The sequence below is a fragment of the Acinonyx jubatus genome, chromosome A3 (assembly GCF_027475565.1).
Source record: "Acinonyx jubatus isolate Ajub_Pintada_27869175 chromosome A3, VMU_Ajub_asm_v1.0, whole genome shotgun sequence".
Taxonomy (NCBI): Eukaryota; Metazoa; Chordata; class Mammalia; order Carnivora; family Felidae; genus Acinonyx; species Acinonyx jubatus.
Window position 1 is genome coordinate 125,515,676 of NC_069388.1, and position 19,983 is coordinate 125,535,658.

General features: G+C 43.3%; 1 protein-coding gene across 7 annotated transcripts in view; it reads left to right on the forward strand.

The window, feature by feature from the left end:
- CYRIA (CYFIP related Rac1 interactor A) overlaps positions 1–18,633 on the forward strand; it is a 106,810-nt gene extending 88,177 nt beyond the window's left edge. For all 7 annotated transcript variants that reach the window (XM_027077941.2, XM_053201210.1, XM_053201214.1 and 4 more), the window contains 9 exons: positions 2,125–2,246; positions 3,504–3,609; positions 5,443–5,579; positions 6,262–6,339; positions 6,521–6,637; positions 6,728–6,807; positions 8,259–8,385; positions 12,959–13,029; positions 15,309–18,633. In XM_027077941.2, the coding sequence (XP_026933742.1) occupies positions 2,125–2,246; positions 3,504–3,609; positions 5,443–5,579; positions 6,262–6,339; positions 6,521–6,637; positions 6,728–6,807; positions 8,259–8,385; positions 12,959–13,029; positions 15,309–15,372 (902 nt within the window). In that variant the 3' untranslated portion in view covers positions 15,373–18,633. The remainder of the gene's footprint in view (positions 1–2,124; positions 2,247–3,503; positions 3,610–5,442; positions 5,580–6,261; positions 6,340–6,520; positions 6,638–6,727; positions 6,808–8,258; positions 8,386–12,958; positions 13,030–15,308) is intronic.
- The last annotated feature ends 1,350 nt before the right edge of the window (positions 18,634–19,983 follow it).

Below are 19,983 nucleotides of genomic sequence, written 5' to 3' on the forward strand. Positions count from 1 at the left end.
ACCTTCAAAGAGACTCACCCCTCAGAATCTTGGCCACAGCCTATTTTTCTTTTCTTCCTCTTCAAATCTCTCTCTCTCTTTCTAGGAAATTGCCTTTTTTGGCTGATGATTTTTCAGTGTATTCATCCAAAGGAGGAGAGGGTTGGAGGGAATGAGCTTTTGTTTTTCCTTGTTTTCTGGGACCTCTGTGCTGCATTTTTGTCACATGGCTCTCTCCCCTGACTTTCTTCTTACTCAGATATTGCCCTGGAATTCTGTTCACTGAAATGCTGTCTTCAGTGACAGGCTTCCTAGCTCATGAGGTTTTAATGGTTTCTCTTTAGGACATCCTTTGAGAAAAGTTTGGGGCAGCAGGAAGGGATAGCCTACAAAGTGATTAATAACATGCATATCATCGCACCAAAGAATTTTCTGGAAACAGTGGAAGGGCAGAAAAGGCTAAAGGAATAGCACATTTCCTCTTGCCCCTCTGCCTCCCAGGCTAGCATCTGTACCATAACCTGCCAGATCTCTGTCATGTTTTTCAGGTCGCACTCCCCTTGGCCTTCCAGCCAGCCAGCTCAAGCCCATCCTTTATATTGAGTGATTGTCTCTCCTCCCACACCACACTTGTCTTTTCCTTCTCTGAATCCTGGTGCACGTGCACTTCAGTCCTTACCCCTTCTCTCATTGAAATCCATCTCCTTCCTAAAAGGCAGAGTTTGCAAAATATCCGAATAGTCTATAGGGACCTGGGATTTTTCTTTCCAAAGAGAACTCTCACACTCTGATGAGTTTCACCCTTCATTTCCCAGGTAACTCTACCAATCTCTTAGGTCTTAGCAAGACATGGTAAGGAAAATGATCTAAAAATGGGCATCTTTTCTCAAAGCTCTGGCCTCAGATTAGTGTAGGTCCAGCAGGTGGCGGCTGAAGCAGAAGCAGCCGCATCTGGCCCAACCCTTACTCTGATACTCAGCCCTCCTGTAAGCCCCGTCGGCATGGTCAGCACCTTACTTCAATGTCACCTAGCTCAGGAATTCTGTCTCTTATACTCCCAGAGTAACACCTGTGAATTATTACCTTTCTCAGGATCAGCCCTTGGTGCTCCCACCGAGACTTGTCAAAACTGGGATTTGATCTGGGGAATGTTATAACAAACATAACTCTAACTTACCCTTTCATGAGTGGGGTCTCCTGAGAGAATTCACTACCTTAGGACTGGGATTTTTGAAAACAAATTTTTAAGAGGTGACATCTATCCCCCTTCGATTAGCAATGCCTTTGTTTGGGATGGAGGCTACTTTCCTCACTAGCCCAGGCAAGCAACTATTTTATAGGTATTGTGAGATTTACCACCAAAATCCACCCACCAACCCCCGCAAAATACTCAAAGGGACAAGAACATGTATTACCTACAGGAATGTAATCAAGTGGGAATTTAGAGCTAAGGGAAATGCTTCTGTGGTTATCAGAATATGCTCTTCATTTATGTAAGCCTGAATGTGTCACTTATTCTTGTGAGTAGCATTTACAGTCAAGACCAAAGATGAACAGTACAGGTCTCTTTAAAAAAAAGCTCCTGTACTTCTTGAGTTCATGTTCAACGGGAAGTCTCAATGCTTTCTCCATGTCATTGTGTTCCAGAAAGATACATCTCCGTCATGGCTCTGAAGGATTATCTAATATTTTAAGCTTATTTTTTTATGTGGAAATGTAAGGGGGACTGCTTTTCCCGTCTGTACTCAGATTCACAGGCTTTTAGTCAGAACAGAAATATTCAGTAGCTTCTCCTATTAAATGTGGACCCCAAAAAACAAGATTTATTTCTTCTGTCACCCAGTTAACTGCTTGGCACATGATAATCGGTGTGCAAAAAGCATGTTCTACACAAACAAATACAGTACCCACAGTGATTCCAACATGCTTGGTTTGACGTGCGCAGAGAGACCGATGACTGTTTCGAACTAAGTAACATACAGAAATCGTGTTAGTTTCCTTTCCTAGCAGCTTATTATGTCAACAAGTAAAGACCAAACCTGTAGGAATCAAATGGGACTGTCTATCAGGTAGACTGAATGCTAATCTTCCCAAGCTGTCTGTAAACACAAGCCCTCTGTGTCTTTTGGTTTCCCTTCTGCTCAGATGCCCAGCCCACAGAAGGAGAGAGGGAAATATGGAACCAGATCAGCGCCGTCCTCCAGGATTCTGAGAGCATCCTCGCAGACCTGCAAGCTTACAAGGGCGCGGGGCCAGAGATCCGAGATGTATGCCAATGATAACACTGAGCTGACAGCACCCTCGGAGGAGAAGGGAAACCCACACACGCACACACACCCAGCAAGATTAAGTAATAGCCCTAGTATTTCCTAGTGTACTAGGAAGAACAAGGAGGGTAATGTGTTTTTTAAAAAAGTATGAATGGCCCCTTTTATTCTAGTACATTAATCTGAACACACGGTGCGGTAGACCGTGTAAAATATTAGCCATTCTTTTCTCCGTCATACATTTGTTATCACAGGACTGACGTTTAAACAACGATAGATCGGTATATTACTTCATTTAAGGGAAACGTCCATACAAAGCCTATGGACAACAGTTGAAGCATAAGTCATGAGGTCTGGGTTTGCACAGACTTCCAGCATTTTGTAAGAGTTTTGGCAGGTTCCACAGTATCAGAAACAACCGCCATGAGCTGCCTTGCTTTAAGTAGCCTGTAGGTCTATCATCTTGCAATGACTTGAGATTAAAAAAAATAAATAAATACCTGAAAAACAACAACCAAAACAAAATTGCCAACATGGCTTTTAAGGCTGCATAATGCCTTAAAGGCAAGAAACTTGATACTCCTTTTATGTGAAATAATTAGCTTTGTGGCAGCATCAACACATACACAAATGTGCACACATGCTCACTTAACACACACACTTTACGGCCACTGCTGCCATCCTTCTGGAAAAAACACCACTAACGCTCTAGTCCTTAAGCTGCTGCAACCCAGACAAAACAGCATTTCTAAGAAAGTGACAGCTTCTCAAAGGTGGTTATTCTACATCGTGGTCCCCATTAATTTAGGTAATTTAGGTAACATCACAGAACGGAAGGAACGTAATAGGTATCGTAGAGAAAGAAAGACATCTTCAGGACCTGCACTTCCTAATAAGCACTGGCTTGACTTTAGTAGAATCAAAACGTGATGGAGGAAGGCTGAATTGCTTCCAATCAGATTTGCATGTTTGTTGTTGTTTTTTTTTTTTTTTTTTTGCATTTAAAGTAAGAGAAAGTAAGATGATACAGGATCTGATTGTAGGGTCATTTGCATTATGGTCAGGTGCTAAAATCTCATTCTAACTGAGCATCTTGGAGGACAGTCCCGTGAACCGATGTCAATTTAAGAGCACACTAGCAAAATAGATCAGGACTTGTGTTTTTCTTCAACTACCATACTTTCTCAGTCTTGAGGCATTTTGATGTGGAGGCTATTGCTTCTTTTTTAAACAGACAATTCTGTCGCGTTTTTGTAGGCGATTCAAAATCCCAACGACATCCAGCTTCAAGAAAAAGCTTGGAATGCAGTGTGTCCTCTGGTTGTGAGGCTAAAGAGATTTTATGAATTTTCCATAAGGCTAGGTGAGTATGTACGTGTAGTTTTATCCTGTGTGTGATGGAGTTATGTTACGTTACAGAGTTTGAGAAAGAAGCAGGAAGAGCTAGCTCAGTGACCTGAGAGATGTCCCACATCCATCTGCAGTGTCTTAGGAGAGGCCACTCATGGACAACAACACGTGTGGTTTTCATTCCCTTAAATTCATCTCAGAGTTCCTTCCTCTGAGGTTCTCGGCACATTGGGGGTGTCTCTGCTCCTGGGTGTCCCTCTAGTCTTGTTCTCAGCTAAGTCTCACTCGTAACAGTTTTGTTGTGGTCTGACCACATTTCTAAATGACAGGGGAGTTGAAACAAACAGATCACCGGCTAATCCAAAAAAGAACTTGATTGGTTAGAGTCATGTGATAAATTCAATATAGTAAAACACAGGAAAAACAAACAACATTCCGCTCTTTAGCCTTAAAAGCAACCTGTACAGGTTCAGAATGGCTTTGCAGAAGCAAGAGTAAAGTCAAGTCTGGTTGACAGGAAGCTTGATGTGTCCACCTATGTGATATAACCACTCCCCCCAGGATACAGCTCTCTGAGGTTCCATCAGTTAATGTAATATATCTAGAAAGAAGAAAGGGGTAGTCATGTTCTACTTTACGTTTTCTGTAAGTGAATGCCATATTTTAAGAGTTAAACAGAGAAATAAAAAAATTGGGGGAGAATAATAGCCATGGTGTCGAGAGAACTTGAAGCTAAGACCCAAAGGAAGTGGTTGAATGAGCTAAAACAGTTTTGTAAGAACAGAGAGCCTCTGAAGACTCTCAGATAGCTTCTTCTGTTTCCTTTTTCTGTTTCTTCAAAGTGTGTATCTGGACCCCATGAACTGAAATCTTAATGAGCCAGATTTTTAACAGAAGGAAAAAGATACCACCAAGGTAGAACTGGCTGACTCAGAAGGCCAGGCATTCCGTAAACGGAAATGGCACGAGATGTCCTTGTAAAGATGCTGTAAAAGACCATTAAAAACCGTAGATCAGGTGCCCGCCAACTTTACTGTAAAGAGCGGATGGTAAATCTTTTAGGCTCCTGGGCCCGCCTATCTTTGTTGCACCTGCTCAACTCTGCCATTGTAGGACATTAGTAGCCATGGTCCACACATTAAGGAACAGAAACAAAGTGTGACTGTGTTTTAATAAAACTTTATTTGCAAAAGTTGACAGTGGGCCAGATTTGGCCTGTGTGCCATAGTTTGGTTCCAACCCTTGCTGTCAAGGATTGGTTAAACGACTTGGCATTGTTAGATATACGTTGAAGGAAAAACTGGAGGGAATGTTTGGAAATGGACACGAGGATTTAATGAGACTGTTTTGGGGACAATAATGGAGGTCGGTATCACAATGGGTTTGCAGGAAGGCTCCCCTGGATCAGGTTGGAGTATAGGGGCAGAGACGAGCTGGAAAGGGACCCAAAGTCTTTCCCTGCAGTGCAGGTTATCTAGCCATGTTTTCTGGGCCACCTCATCTCCTCCCCTGTCATGAAAGGCTCTCTCCTACACATGATCCAAAAACACGTACCTGTGGTTTCTGAACAGTGGCAGGAGTTAGCACTGTGCACACTGGAGAGTTCAGCCGAGCTTTGAGAGACTCGGATGAATCTGTGCGGCCCTGGGGGTCGCAGGGGAGGCAGTCTGCTCAGGCATGATGGGCTCCCTCTTCTTATCCACACACATCACCCTGCACACAGTTATGGCAAAAGGCATGGAGAAGAAAGGTTATCTCTGAGAATGTCTGCAGGACCTAAGAACTATGCTTTTTGAAGAATCTCCGTGGGCCACCTCAAATGTGTATTACTCACTTTGACTTTCAGAAAAAGCTCTTCAGAGTTTATTAGAATCTCTGACCTGTCCGCCCTACACACCGACCCAACACCTGGAGAGGGAGCAGGCCCTGGCGAAGGAGTTTGCGGAAATTCTTCATTTTACCCTTCGATTTGATGAGCTCAAGGTTAGACCGCACACGCTCAGACAATTTAACAAACTTGTCCTGAGTACCTACCGTGTACAGGCACTCTGCTAATGCCGTGGGGTGGGGAATCAGTGAGTAAGAGGTGTCTCCTTCCCTACAGAGACATGTAAGCTGAGAATTTGCCTTCTTTACAGTAAAAGTGATGTAGGTCGGTGGTTTGTAAACAGAAATTCAAAATCTGCCAAATTCAATAAGAGGAATCCTTTTCAAGTGGAGAAGGACTCCATCTTGATGGAGAACAAGGATTCTTTCCCTGAAATCTAGCTTGTAGCCATACGATAAAATAATAAGGCTCTGAGGATTTTTAAAAATTGTCTTAAATGTATAGTTTTTTGTGAGAGACAGTGTGTGAGCAGGGGAGGGACAGAGAGGGAGACACAGAATCCGAAGCAGGCTCCAGGCTCCGAGCTGTCAGCACAGAGCCTGATGCGGGGCTCAAACCCACGAGCTGGGAGATCGTGACCTGAGCTGAAGTTGGTCGCCCAACTGACTGAGCCACCCAGGCACCCCTCTGAGTATTTATTTTTAACCAGAAGCTGCTTTGACTGTTACAACCAAGAGACGTCCTATTATGTTTATATAGTCTGGTGTCTGGGCTCCTAATGCGCATCCCCCATCTGATGTGGAGAGACGACCTTCTTTCCTCTCTTCTGAATTTCAGATGAGGAACCCGGCCATTCAGAATGACTTCAGCTACTACAGAAGGACGATAAGTCGCAACCGCATCAACAACATGCATGTGAGCCCCTGGGTCCCCTGGTCTGTGTGTGCCCATTCCCCATGTCTTCCTCTGATTTCTGCTTCAGGCAGGGCACAGGGAGAAGCCAGCCCTCTTCTGTGATTCCCTTTCCAGCAGACATCGTGTCGGGATTTTTGACCATCTGTTTATCAATTGCATATTCTCTTCTTACTTTCATCAGCTAGACATTGAGAATGAAGTCAATAATGAGATGGCCAATCGAATGTCCCTCTTCTATGCAGAAGCCACGCCAATGCTGAAAACCCTCAGCAATGCCACCATGCACTTTGTCTCCGAAGTGAGTGAAACTACGCACCGAGGTCCTTTTTTCTGAATTACACATAAAAGCTGCTAGCAGGACTAACCTCCTTCTGTGTCTCCCTCTTAGAACAAAACCCTGCCAATAGAGAACACCACAGACTGCCTCAGTACGATGACAAGTGTTTGTAAAGTCATGCTGGAAACACCGTAAGTTCCATCGGTGGTGGATTCATGGTCAGGGTTCACCTAGAGAGAGCCTGTTAATGTGTTGACGATTATGATGGTGACGACAATGGTAACATTTGGGTCAACACGTTAACATGGACATGTATATGATCTGAATCCATTTCACAAAGAACGCTGGATGCTAAGTGTAAGCCGCCCCAATTTGCAGTTGAAGAAGCCGAGGTCCAAATTGGTTCACTGACTTCCCAAAGGCTGCATAGCTTGTTAGATGGCAGGACTGTGACTCAAATCAAAGATGCCGTGGAAGATGTGGAAGGGCCACGTGGAGGGTTGGCCTAAATGACTGGGTGTTATTATGAGTATGTGGGAGAAAAGATTTGACAGAAGATTTAGAACAAAGGGTAGAGGTAGTAGGACTGTGGCAAGGGTGATAATGGAGACTTCTCTCCATCTGTCCTCCTCATTCTGTCCCTTCCCTTCCCTCTCTGTCTCTGTCTGTCTGTCTCTCTTAGTTTCTTTGTGCTTAAACTAGTTGCTAGATTTTAGCAATGGCTGAGGTCGTTAATGGTGAGGCAGCACAGTAATGAGGAGATTCACGCCCACAAGTCAGGGCTCCAGCTCTCTCTTTAGCTACTTCTGTGTGCCGGCAGACAAGCGAAATGGCCTGTGTGGGCCTCGGTTTCCTTCTCTGATGAAGTTCCCATAATGTCATCTGTGCTGTAGAGGGCTTGGGAGGGCCAGAGACATCAAAAGCACCTTATAAAATGTGATGCTCTGTTCAGATGTAAGATGGTGTTAATTTCAAACATTTCACTTATACCAAAGTTAAGACTGGTTCCAAGACAGAAATAGTAATCATCTTCATTGTGGGCCTAATCCATAATGAGAGAGATGTTAAGAAAGCCTCTAAAATTATCTTGAATTATCTGAATCGTCAGGGACCCTGTCAAGGTAAGTGAACAAAATTCACACTCCACAAGTACTCCCGGCCCAGTGAATGGTACATAATTTCTTTTACGCATCTTTGCCAATCCAATTCAATCTGCAGCCTGTGTCTTAACAAAGGAAGTTACTCTGACTGGAGACATGATCGCTGCTCTGTAGCAATGAGCCTGATTCTTTCTCTCCATAATGAAGCCATTATTCTCTATAATCTTGGACAGCCAGAGGGACCTGCTATAAAATATTCAAGATTGATGGGTGGGGGGGAGTGATGTACGTGATGAGCTGGCCCGCTGAAGGGCAGAAGAGAAGAGAATTTACTGCCCTCTAATTTGCCTTATTTTCACACTGAATTGCTGATTGGATAGATTCAAGGAGAATGATCATCATGGGTTTCTTTAAGAGCGTATTAACCTGGTTGTTGCAGGTATGGGATTGCTCTCAAGAGATGATTGGAGGAGTCTAAAGTAGCCAGAAATGAACGTGCTCTGGCAAGAAGAAACACAGCTGCCATTTCTTCTCTCTTCCAGGGAGTACAGGAGTAGGTTTACAAGCGAAGAAACGCTGATGTTCTGCATGAGGGTGATGGTGGGAGTAATCATCCTCTATGACCACGTCCATCCCGTGGGAGCTTTCTGCAAGACATCCAAGATCGATGTAAGAATAGTTATGAACTCTGCTTTCTAAATAAGAGCTCGTGAGTGTCGCACAACAGACCTTGCTTCTCTCTCTCTCTCCGTTCCCCGTTGAGAGGGATCTCTCCCAAGGGGCAAGCCCCCTCGTGGCAGCCATCCTCATAGCAAGAAGCCCAATCTTTTGCATGTGCTTACAGCCAGACATCCGATCAAAAAGCACAGCAGAAGCACAGAGACACTAATCCCCTCAGCCGGTAGAGGAGCTGAGCAGATGAATAGTCACTTAGCTGCAAACTTCCCCTTCAACGTATCCGACGTGCCATATGAATATATTTTTATATGTTATAGGCATCTTAAAGTTTGCGGCATTGGGAGATACTGGATTGCAAGACATGGCAAGATATGGTCACATTTCAAACAGTATTCCAACTTCCTGTCCTGCCGCCCCCAACTGGTGGCTTCACCCAAATGCCATGCCTTTTCTTGTCATCGGGATATATTTGAGCCCTTTGCCCTGCCCAGAGTGCCGTCCCTCCTTTCTGATGTGGGGATTCTTTTAAGACACTCCACGAATGTCACCTCATCCAGGAGCACATCTCTTGTGCCCTGCATGCTCAGAACCTCCCTTCTCCTCTGGCCCCAGAGCACTTAGCATTCTGGATTTTCTGTCTGCAGCATCAACCCAATAGTGTATCTCATGTGTTAATGTAAAGCCTTTCGGGGGCACCTGGGAGGCTCCGTCGGTTAAGCATCCAACTCTTGATTTCAGCTCAGGTCACGATCACATGTTCGTGAGTTTGAGCTCCACATCGAGCTCTGTGCTGACAGCACAGAGTCTGCTTGGGATTCTCTCTCCCTCTCTCTCTCTCTCTCTCTCTCTCTCTCTCTCTTTACTTCCCTCCCCCCACCAAATAAATAAACCAAAAAAATACATATAAAGCCTTTTAAGGGCAGAATGGGACCTCTTGGTATTAACTTATTCTGATAATGCTAAGTTTGGGCAGCACACTCTGTTTTTACTCAACTGCACAGAGCGGCATCTCTGATGCTTTAGTGCTGTGCCAACAGAAAGTCTTCATGCCCAGAGGGACCACGAGTCAGAAGGATGTAAGGAAATTTATCAGTTAGAAATGCAACTTGGGTTACTCATTTTGTGGTTCTTGCCTCCTAGCACAGCTAGTCATGGGTCTTCATAGAGTATTATTTTTAGGGCAGTGATTTGTGTTTGCCAAGAAAAAAAGTGTTTAGTATAAAAAATTAGGAAAATCTAGGAAATCAAAATACAGAATGTTAAATGTATCTGTAGTAACCTTACCACAGCCAGATGACCATTGTCGATATGGCAACATATCTTCGTCCCTTCTTTTTATATGGATGTTTGTGTAGATGCATGTGTGTACCTAACAAATTAGCACCCTGCTATAAATGCTCTTTTAAATTTTTTTTTAATGTTTTTTATTTATTTTTGAGACAGAGAGAGACAGAGCATGAACGGGGGAGGGGCAGAGAGAGAGGGAGACACAGAATCGGAAGCAGGCTCCAGGCTCTGAGCCATCCGCCCAGAGCCTGACGCGGGGCTCGAACTCACGGACCGCGAGATCGTGACCTGGCTGAAGTCGGACGCTTAACCGACTGCGCCACCCAGGCGCCCCTATAAATGCTCTTTTAAAACATTTATTTGCATAACAGTATAGCATGGATTTTTTTGTTCCTACCAATAAATATTTTTACTGTATTCTTTGTGAGGCTTTAACATTTTTTATACTATGGACTGAGTATAAATAACTCTTAATAACTCCATGAATATCATTTGAATGTGGATGGAGTTTATTACGTGGTAACTCACGGGACATTCTCATTTACCAGTGCCATTTGGTAACTTGTCACAGAGTCAAAAAATAAAAATATACTAGGTACAATTATGTCTTGTAACCCTAACCTTTAAATAGCTTGTCCTTGCTTGTCATTTACTGAGTCTGGTGAGGTCGTGAATATGATATAATGTTAAATCTAACCACACACAGTCTTCATGAAATGTATTTGTTCTTCGATCTCACTAAGAAAGCTTTGTTCCTGCTGAAGTCTGCATGTTTCTCCGAGAAAGTTTCAGATTTACCTAACGCAACATGTGTTCAACATGGGCCATTTTCTTTGATGACATAAAGGAGCTCCTTCAGATGCCAGTCTGCTGCTAAGCCAGCAGTTGCATGCACTGGGTGTGTAAATCCTTAGGATATCATCAACTGTGAAAAGACAAGCCTTTATTTGTGAAACCCTGAGACGCATATTGTTATATACACTTACGAAGAAAATGCCCTGGGAACCCAGACGAGGGAGAAGCTGATTCTGCTTAGAGGAGAGACAGAGGGTGATGTTTGAGGTGGGTCTTGGGAAAGGGGTAGAATTTTCCCAAGTAGCAAGAGGGAAGGAAGAGTACTTCTGGAGGAATGAATCGTCAGAGAAAAGTCACCGAGGCCCAGAGGGGTTGGGTCATTGAGAGAACAGATGCTATCCTTGGGTTCCAGGAAGCCAGGCTGAAGGGAGGTGGTGTTTTCTGCTGACTTCCTTAGACTTCTGTAATAATCTGGTAAGGAATCACTCCTTAACCCCAGTCTCCAGCCCAAAGCTCAACAAGAATTCCAGACCCAACCTCCTCTGCACACGTGAAGCATGGCCGGCACCAAACCAAAGACAATCCTTTCCCTTACAAACCTGCTTTTCTCCTGGGTTCCTGCCTCAGGTGTTTCATCATCTTCTGACCCGACATCTAAGCTGGAAACCAGGAATTGTCCCTTGGAGCCTGGAATTATTTTCCTTCCTCTCCTTTGCCCCCATAGCTTATCAGTCACCGGGTCCCGTGGACTGGACGGACCTCGGATCCATACTCCTGCCTCCCCATGATTCTCCATGTCACTGCTGCTCTCACGTTCGACAGCCTCAGGGGCCCTCACTGACCCTTCCATCCTTAGACTTGCATCCTTCTGATCCCTTCCTATATTGATGACATTGCTAGATTGTTTAACACCTGCCAGGGGTGTTTTCTACAGGCAAAGGCCTGCCAACCCCTTAACATGCTATTAAACTCTCACTGGATCTGGGCCCGACTACATCCCTGGTTGGGTCGTATTCACACCCAAGGCTTTATAATCAGGCTGAGACAGAACTAGAAATTCCCAAAGAGCAGCTACTGCTCCTCTCCCCTTTTCAAGTCATCATTGCTCTTCAGGCATGTTTTACAAGAACACTTTTCACACTGCTGATGAGCTATTTCTCTCCCTTCTTCCACTAGACCATGAAGTCCACTGGGAGAGGAACCAAATCTGTGCATCCCTGAGCTTGATTCCATCCTTGCAAGTGACACATACCTGGCATGTTTGTAGCCTACCCCCACCCTGCACCCGTGACAGACATCTCTGATTGACCATGGCATTTCTTTCCTGATGAGCCTTTATGTGACTCCCAAATGATTCTCAACCCTGTGCTTCTGGCTACGTCCATCAAGCTATCAGGGTCCATTAGGCTGTAAGATAAAGCTTCCTACATACCAGAAGCATACCCACAGAAAATATTTATAAGAAACCATTATAAAAGAGCTCCTTAGTCTCCCCAAATTTAATACAGACTGTGAACATCTGAGTTGAAGATGAGTGATTGTATTTTTTGCAGGGAGATACTTCCTTTGTCAAAAAAAATTTTAGGCTATGCATAATGGAATGTGATCTCTATATATGTATCTTTCTTATACTTCCCAAATTATGAATAAATTATATTCCAAGGGCACACAAAAAGACCAAAAACTTGTGTAGGTCCACGCAGGTACTAAATAACGCAAGAATGGAGGAACCCCAAGGAGCCTGCCTCCAAGCACGCACATTCTTAACCTGTGGCCTTCACCAGTCCTCCCCTGATCTAGTGAGGGAGACAGATTGATCTGGGTGCTTCAGTCTCCAAGGCTCCCTGATAAATGCCAGCCTACTGTTAGGAACACAAAGAGGTGGTGGTTACTTCTACCTGGTGAAGGTCGTGAGGTGAGATGAGGCCTCCTGGTGTTGGTCTTTAGCTGTGTCCTTTCAAAAAAAGAGAAAAAGAAAGCAAAGAAAAAAAATTAAGTGTTTGCCAGTCCATCAGCTAAAGGAGGAAAAGCACCCTGGAAAGTGGGATGGCAGAAAAATCATCAGGTTTGTCCTTCAGGCAGTCAGTCTGCACCGAGCAACCACTGAGAGGAATGCCCTGCATGTGGCTCTGGAGTGCGAGCCAGGATCGCGGCCTCGATGCCAAGATCATGGCCTCGATGCCAGGATCACGGCCTCAATACCAAGATCACAGCCTCAATGCCAGGGTCACAGCCTCAATGCCACACACGTGAAACATTCAATGGCAGTAGAGTGTGAGAAGTGATACACAACTTCTAGAAGTGCCCAGAGGCGACCTCTCGCTAACGTGAGGGATTAGGAAGGTCTGCTGGTCGTTTCTGTGTGTGATTTCTCCAGGCAGAAGTAATGTGATCTGATCATGCACACATGGTTGTTTGAACAGATACTATGATGGACGCAATTGCTGTAGTATTAACAAAATGCGGTGCTTTCTCCTCCTAGATGAAAGGCTGCATAAAGGTTTTGAAGGAACAGGCCCCGGACAGTGTGGAGGGGCTGCTGAATGCCCTCAGGTGAGCCTCAACCCTGCGCCCCTTCCGAGAGACTGCGAATCTAGATGCTGTTAGGGACCCGGCACTGGAGCACCAGGCAGAACCTCGTGCATGTCTTCACACGTTTAATCTTTCCAACAACGAGCTGAAGTCAGCATCGTTTTTATCATAGCCTTTCTACAGAGGGAAGAAACTGAGATGTAGGGAAATCAGATAACTTGCCAAAAGTCACCCGGCCGAGCACCAAGCTAGAACCTAACCCTGGGTCTGTGTGACCCCACGGGTCATGGGCCTAACTGTGGGCCGCCGCGCTGCTTTATGGTAAGTGGGGACTCACCGGAAGAAGTTTCCCGAGTCTCACTCTCCCCTTCACCTGACTGCACATGAGAACTGTGGTGGACTTTTGCAAACACTGAGGCAGAGTTTCCAACCCAGACCGAATGAATTCGAGTCTTCGGGGTGGGGACTCGGGCATCCACTCTGTGTTTGTTCTAAAAGCTCCCTAGGAGTCTTGCATACACAGCTGTGAATGAAAACCCTGCTCTACCCTATCTTAATACCCAGTTTTTGGCAGCGGTGGCCCCTTTCAGCTTCTCCCTGCCATCCACTAATGCCCAAGCAGTCTCTCTCCCAAGGATACGTGTGCTTAATACACTCTAGAGAAGGGATGCTTATTTTTTTAGCTATGACACATCTACAGGAATCTGTGGAATCACACTACTGTGTAAATCATTCCTGTGCCGGATTGCAATCTGGAAGGTTTATGGTCCTTGCTGCCTTATTCATCTTTGATTTTCCCGAGTTCCACTCAGTGTTGTGCATGCAGTAAATGTTCAATAAGTATAAGTGGAATGGATCAATAATCTTCTACCTACATACAACACTTACATCTTATTCTCCGCTCCCGAGCACGTTCATCATCACAACTCAGAGGGAAGGTGATCTATTATCCCCATTTAATAAATGAAGAAACAGCCACACGTGAAATGAATGAAACTGAGGTTGATGCTATTTTGTGGAGTTGCAAGGTCATCATTCTTCAGAGCAGATGCAACATTAACATGGGAGCCTTCCAGATTCTGTGCGTGAACCAAGCGTTTCTCCACTGGTGCCCACTTCACAGCAGGAGGGCTTCCCATACACAGTGAGACTCTCACGTCTGATTTTTAAAAAAATTTTTTTGATGTTTATATTTATTTTTGAGACACAGAGAGACAGAGCATGAGTGGGGGAGGGGCGGAGAGAGAGGGAGACACAGAATGAGAAGCAGGCTCCAGGCTCTGAGCCGTCAGCACAGAGCCCGACGTGGAGCTCAAACCCACGAACCGCGAGATCATGACCCGAGCCGAAGTCAGACACTCGACCGTCTGAGCCACCCAGGCGCCTCTGATGTTTTCTTATTTTTTTTTTTTTAGCTTTCCAGCTTCATTGAATCAAGCAAGGTTTTGTGAAAAGCAGGGCAGTCGCCCCTGAGTGTTGGCATTTGTGGCTTCTGTAGATAGTGCAGTGAAGGAAAGGAGCACAGGCTTTTGGGGCAGACTCATTTGGGTCCAAATCAGAAACCACGCATGGTTCACAAATCACATGTTGTCAGATCTGGGGTCTGAAATGGATCATTTAAACCTCTCTGAATCTCAGTTTTCTCGTCTGTAAAGTCGAGGCAGTAACCTCTCCTGCAAAGTTAGTGAGTGAAATGAAAACTGACATGAAATGTCTAGGACGTGGTCAAGGTTCGATTACAATTTAATTCCCTTTTCTTCCCTTTTCATAAACCATTCCTATACCAGCTTAATGTGAGGGTGCAGATGTGCTGCCTGGTTTTGTTTGTTGACCTGCGTTTGTGCCCTCTTGTGGTGGCAGTGAGCATAGGAGTCCCCAGGAAAGTAGAAAACCATAGACGTTGAAGTTTTGGGTAATGTTGCTAGCCGATCCATATGCTGAAATTTGTAACTCAGCAGGGTTAGCCTAGATGGTTGAGATCCTGCACTCATTCACGTGATGTCTACCTCCCCGGAAAATGGAATAGCTTATATCTCCCCCGTGTAATTCTTTGATTAGACAAAAGTCTCCTTGTTGAATAAACCACAATACAAAGTTCCTTTGGCAAGAAGAATCAAATATTAAGTCTGTCTGAGAATACTCTGGGCATTGAAGTGTGGTTAGTTGGCTAAGGCACAAGCCCCGGGTTGATTTATAAATATCAGTTGTGTCTCTCAAGGTCAAGATGGGCTGAGAGTCTTCCCTGGCACTCTGGCAGGTGCTGTTTACACACTGACCCCCAGTGTTTTCTCTCCATCCAGGTTCACTACAAAGCACTTGAATGATGAATCGACTTCCAAACAGATTCGAGCAATGCTTCAGTAGAGCTCTGCTCAAAGAAGAGGATCTATGTACTGACCTCAGAAGATGTATATGTTTACATAATTTAATACAGATTGATGTTAATACTTGTGTATTTACATAACCGTTTCCTCCTTGTCACTGAAATACACGGACCTTAATTTGTATCCTGACTGACTCGACCCAGCAGAGCATAAATTGACTTGAGAGCCTTACCTTTGATGTCTAAAACAAAACCCCCTTCTCCAAAGTCAAAATTTGGAGATTTCGATCTTTACTCCTGGAGTCCTTTAACTACACCTGTAACAATCTGAAATTCCTAATAGTTTGTGGTAGTGTTTTAAATCTAGATGTGTAATCTCTCTGGGAAGTATACTTGTAGAAACATGAAGTATTTGATTTCCTGTGTCAGCTTGGCTACAAGAAACACAACTGTTATCCTGACAGAGGGAGAGAGGAATCCAAGAAAAGAAAAATGCATGTGAAGACACAGATTCAAGTGTTTCGAATTCAGCACGCCCCCTCTCTCTCCTCAGACTGCAGACCACATGTGCAGCTTTTTTGTTTGCACGTATTTATTCTGGATTTATATTCCTCTAACGTTCCCTTTTGATTCTTCAAGAGGAAAATCACCTGTGCTTGAATCAGTTTGTGAGAGAGAAGTGAGAATAGACAGATGTGCTGTCATAGCTGAGCTGTGAAAGAGGTTGTCTGGGAAGTGGGGGACGGGTTGGGAGCAAGGACACACAGGCAACAGGACAGTCATCTCTCTGCTTCAACCCTTTGGCTGTGAAACTGTAGTATTTTGATGACATTCCAGTTGTCTGTGGGGTGCTGGGTACACAGTCCCTCCTAAAATGAGCCCTGTCCTCTGGGGACCATCCATACGGCAACAGAGGCCTAGGGTACTTCATTGATTACCAGGAAACTGGGGAATTCAGAGAGGGGAATCCCTGCATTTTCCAGTTCCCTAATATTTAAAAGGCAGCTCCTCCCTGACCACACTGCTGGCTGGTTGGAATCTTTAAACCTTTGGTCTGAGTACCTGGGTTGAGTCCTAGCCTTACTGATCCATGGTGTGAGCTTTGAAAATACACTTAAGCTCTGTGTCTCACTTTCCTCATCTATGAAATGGGCAATTAAAACAATCTCCAAGAGCCCTACAAGGCAATGAGCCAATAAAATGGTTGACTCTTACATGCTTCCTTAGTAAACAGAGGCCAGGAAGCATCACCCCATCTTGTCTTGATGATTGAATACATTTGAATATATGGCAAGGCCTAGAGTCATCCTTTCTGCAGATCAGAGCTTGGAATGGAATCTTAGAAATCTCCCGTCTCAACCTCCGGTACAGAAATGAGACAAGGCTGAAGTCAAAGAGGATCAACTCCATGTAGGACTAGAGCCCAGGATACCTCACTCCTGAATCTTCCCCTGTTCACCATGTGGCCTATGCATACATACTATAAGATGAGACTGGACACTTTTAAATCAGCCTTAAGTCTGGTTTATATTATTATTTGCCTATTTCTGATAGAAGGAAAGAGTTGCCCAGTGATTGATAATCCCAGAAATTGGGCCTGGGTACATCAGTGTTTCATTCACCATGTTCCAAGGAATAACTTGTAGACACAATTGATTTCCAGACTTTAGTGTCCAGATGGCATTCTCTTGAGTCTTCCAAAAAAAAAAAAAAAAAAAGGGAAACATACTTTTTTTAAATTTTATTTTATTTTTAACAATAACAACAAACCCAGTCAAGTGGCAGAAAAGATTCTCTGGTTTATATCTACATGTCAGTCAACAGAGAGAGAAAAGACCTTTTTCCTTGGAGTTTTTCAAGCTGAACAAGTACAGCTGCCTAGATGGGGGGGGGTTCTCTCATCAGAACAGAAATGCACTTAGATGGCCTTCACGACCTTTTCAAGCCTAGGGATTTTAATACCTTAGAGGAAGCCAGAAAATGGGGTAACAATGGATGAACAAATTCATTGATTATTCAGCTTAAGAAATCTTCTATTTGGCAGCCACGTGTTATCTTTGGGCAACAACTGTCAAGAATTATAGAGGCGCTCAATGTTTATCATCATGGAGTCCATTTTTTTTTTCCTTTATCGGGTGAGGAGCTTAAGTCTTGGAGAGAGGAAAGGACTTGCAGAGTAAATAGTTGAGCATATTTATAATTTTTAATTAGACTTTTTATCAAGTGGGACCAAACATACGGGAGGGGCTGCTGGCCTGCCCCAGTTTAGCCAGGCTGCCTTGTTTCAAAGCTAAGATTCACCCGTACATGGATTCTCAAAAGTCCAGGGCCTGAACTATTGCCTGTGATTATCAGGAGGACAAGTTAATTGAATGTCTGTGATCACTACGAGGTGATGGATCTCTGGTCCACTCCAGAGCTACTGTGGGAGACAAATTCTTTTAACAGACTGTCCTCCAGGCATTAGGAGTCCTTAAACAATCATGATTTTTTTGTGTGTGCTGCATGCACATGTGTTCAAGATCCATGGGGTGGTTTAGGGGAAAGTGCTAGCCACAGTATCCATGTCAATGTTAATTCTATTTCATATTTGCTGTTTCATAGTTTTCAAGTAAACAGTGTTTGCCATTACTCAGATATTTATTTTTGGGCAGGCAACAGGTGAAAATTACATTTCTCAGATGCACTACTGCTTTGGCATCATAACTATGTTCGCAGAAATTTTTCATCCATCACTAACAACAACTAATAGAAAGCAAGTGGCAGTGAGTGTTTTGAATTGTGGTAGCCCATTAGGGCTGCAGTATTGATTAACAACCAGAAAGAAAGTCTTGGATACTATCTTTTAACTGTTAGTTAATATCATGCTTCATCATTTGCTTCTACTCATCATCATTATATCAAGACATTAATGGTAAACTGAGGTTTTTGTACATCATCACATTTAGGTTAAAAAAAAATCATGCTTCCTCAAAAGAAAAAAGAAGCCTACCCAATCTTGGAATCCAACTGTGCAGCAGAATTCAGAGAATTCTTATTCAATCTTGTACCCAAACAGCAACAAACTTTTTTAAAAAATATTAACAATAAAGAGTGGAATTTTATCCTAAAGAGACAAAAATTTTGGAACCCCATTTCCCCATTACATCTATCAAGGCTGTTGCATACACAAAGCTGTTTTAAAATTGTCATATGTTGTTTGCTAAAGTCATTGTGATTTTTTTTTTGCCTGCTTTGCCTCTTTTTGTACAGAAGTTTTGAGTGTGAAATGAAAATTAAAGTTTGGTACATATATTTAAAAATATACCTCTATTTTTATGATGTTCAAGTTTGAGTGGGTAATAAGCACATGATCATAGATATTTGCTGAACATCTATACTTGCTAAATACCTGCTTTGGGTACCAGCAAATCACACCATCTGCCTTTCGCCTTCACCGTATACAACATAAAATACTTACAATTTTCTGCTCTTGGTACCAGCTATATTTATTCATTTTAGCAAAGATCATTCATTATAAAAAAGACATAGAATAAACAGACATGATTGATATCTAGAGATGCATGAGACCTATTTGTTCAAGGATGCTAAGAATTCCTAATAAATACCCATGTATTCTATTTTTTTAGTGCAGTAACACTTTATGGATTCAGCAAAGTCAGCCATTAACTTATTCTATATAAGTACAATTTTCAGGCAACTCAAGCCCTAATGCAATTCTTTTAAAAATTGAATATGGAAATTTTTAGGACATCCCTGCACCTTTGAAGCTTTTCACCTGAGACCTAATTGTGTGTGCTATCAATAGGTCAGAAAAAGACCTTCCATGGTGCCCTATACAAAAGACAAAGGCACAATAATTAGGATGATTTGGAGCTCAAAGGGAAATGAGTAGAAATGGGAAATTTTCTGTAAATGGAAACATTGACAGATTATAAATGGACAAAAGCCAGAAGGAGAAAGAAGGAAAGGGACCAAAGGTGAGAGAGAGAGAGACCCTAATTAAATGAGTGTTGAGAGTCAAGAGAAATGAAAAAATGAGTGTGTGTGATTGTCCAGAGGAATATAGCTAGTGAGGAATACCCTTCATGATAGTCAAGAAGTTGGTTGTTAATTGGGGTTCTCTTGGAAGAATGGAGATGAAGAGTTTAGCTGGCCACATTCATGAAACCTGGTGACGTGTGAGTACAGTGCAATCTGTATTCACACTAACTTCTTGCTTTGGGGTAACATTGAGTAGATAGATTTTACAGGCAGACATTGCTGTTGGAAATGTCTATACTATATGCAGTTATCACAATTTAAGTGATTAAGTAATGCTAAATAATATTGATCAATTTACTTAAAGTATTCATGTTCATTAAGTACATTGTTCCATCCAATGCCAAAATCTTGGTGTAGTGGTAAAACAAACAAACAAAAACTTGCTGATTACAACCACACACTCCTCTTATAAATAGAGGTCTTGAGTCTTCTATCTCTTTAGCTCAAAGTCAAACTCCAAAGAAGGGAGTTTTTCTGTCCTGGTCACATCAGGTTCCAAGTTCTATCAAAGTACTTTTTGAAATCGTGGTAAGAAGGATTCTATGTAAGACTCAGAATTTTGTTTAGACTCATGTAGGCTGGAAGATCTTGTAAACTCACTTAAGAAT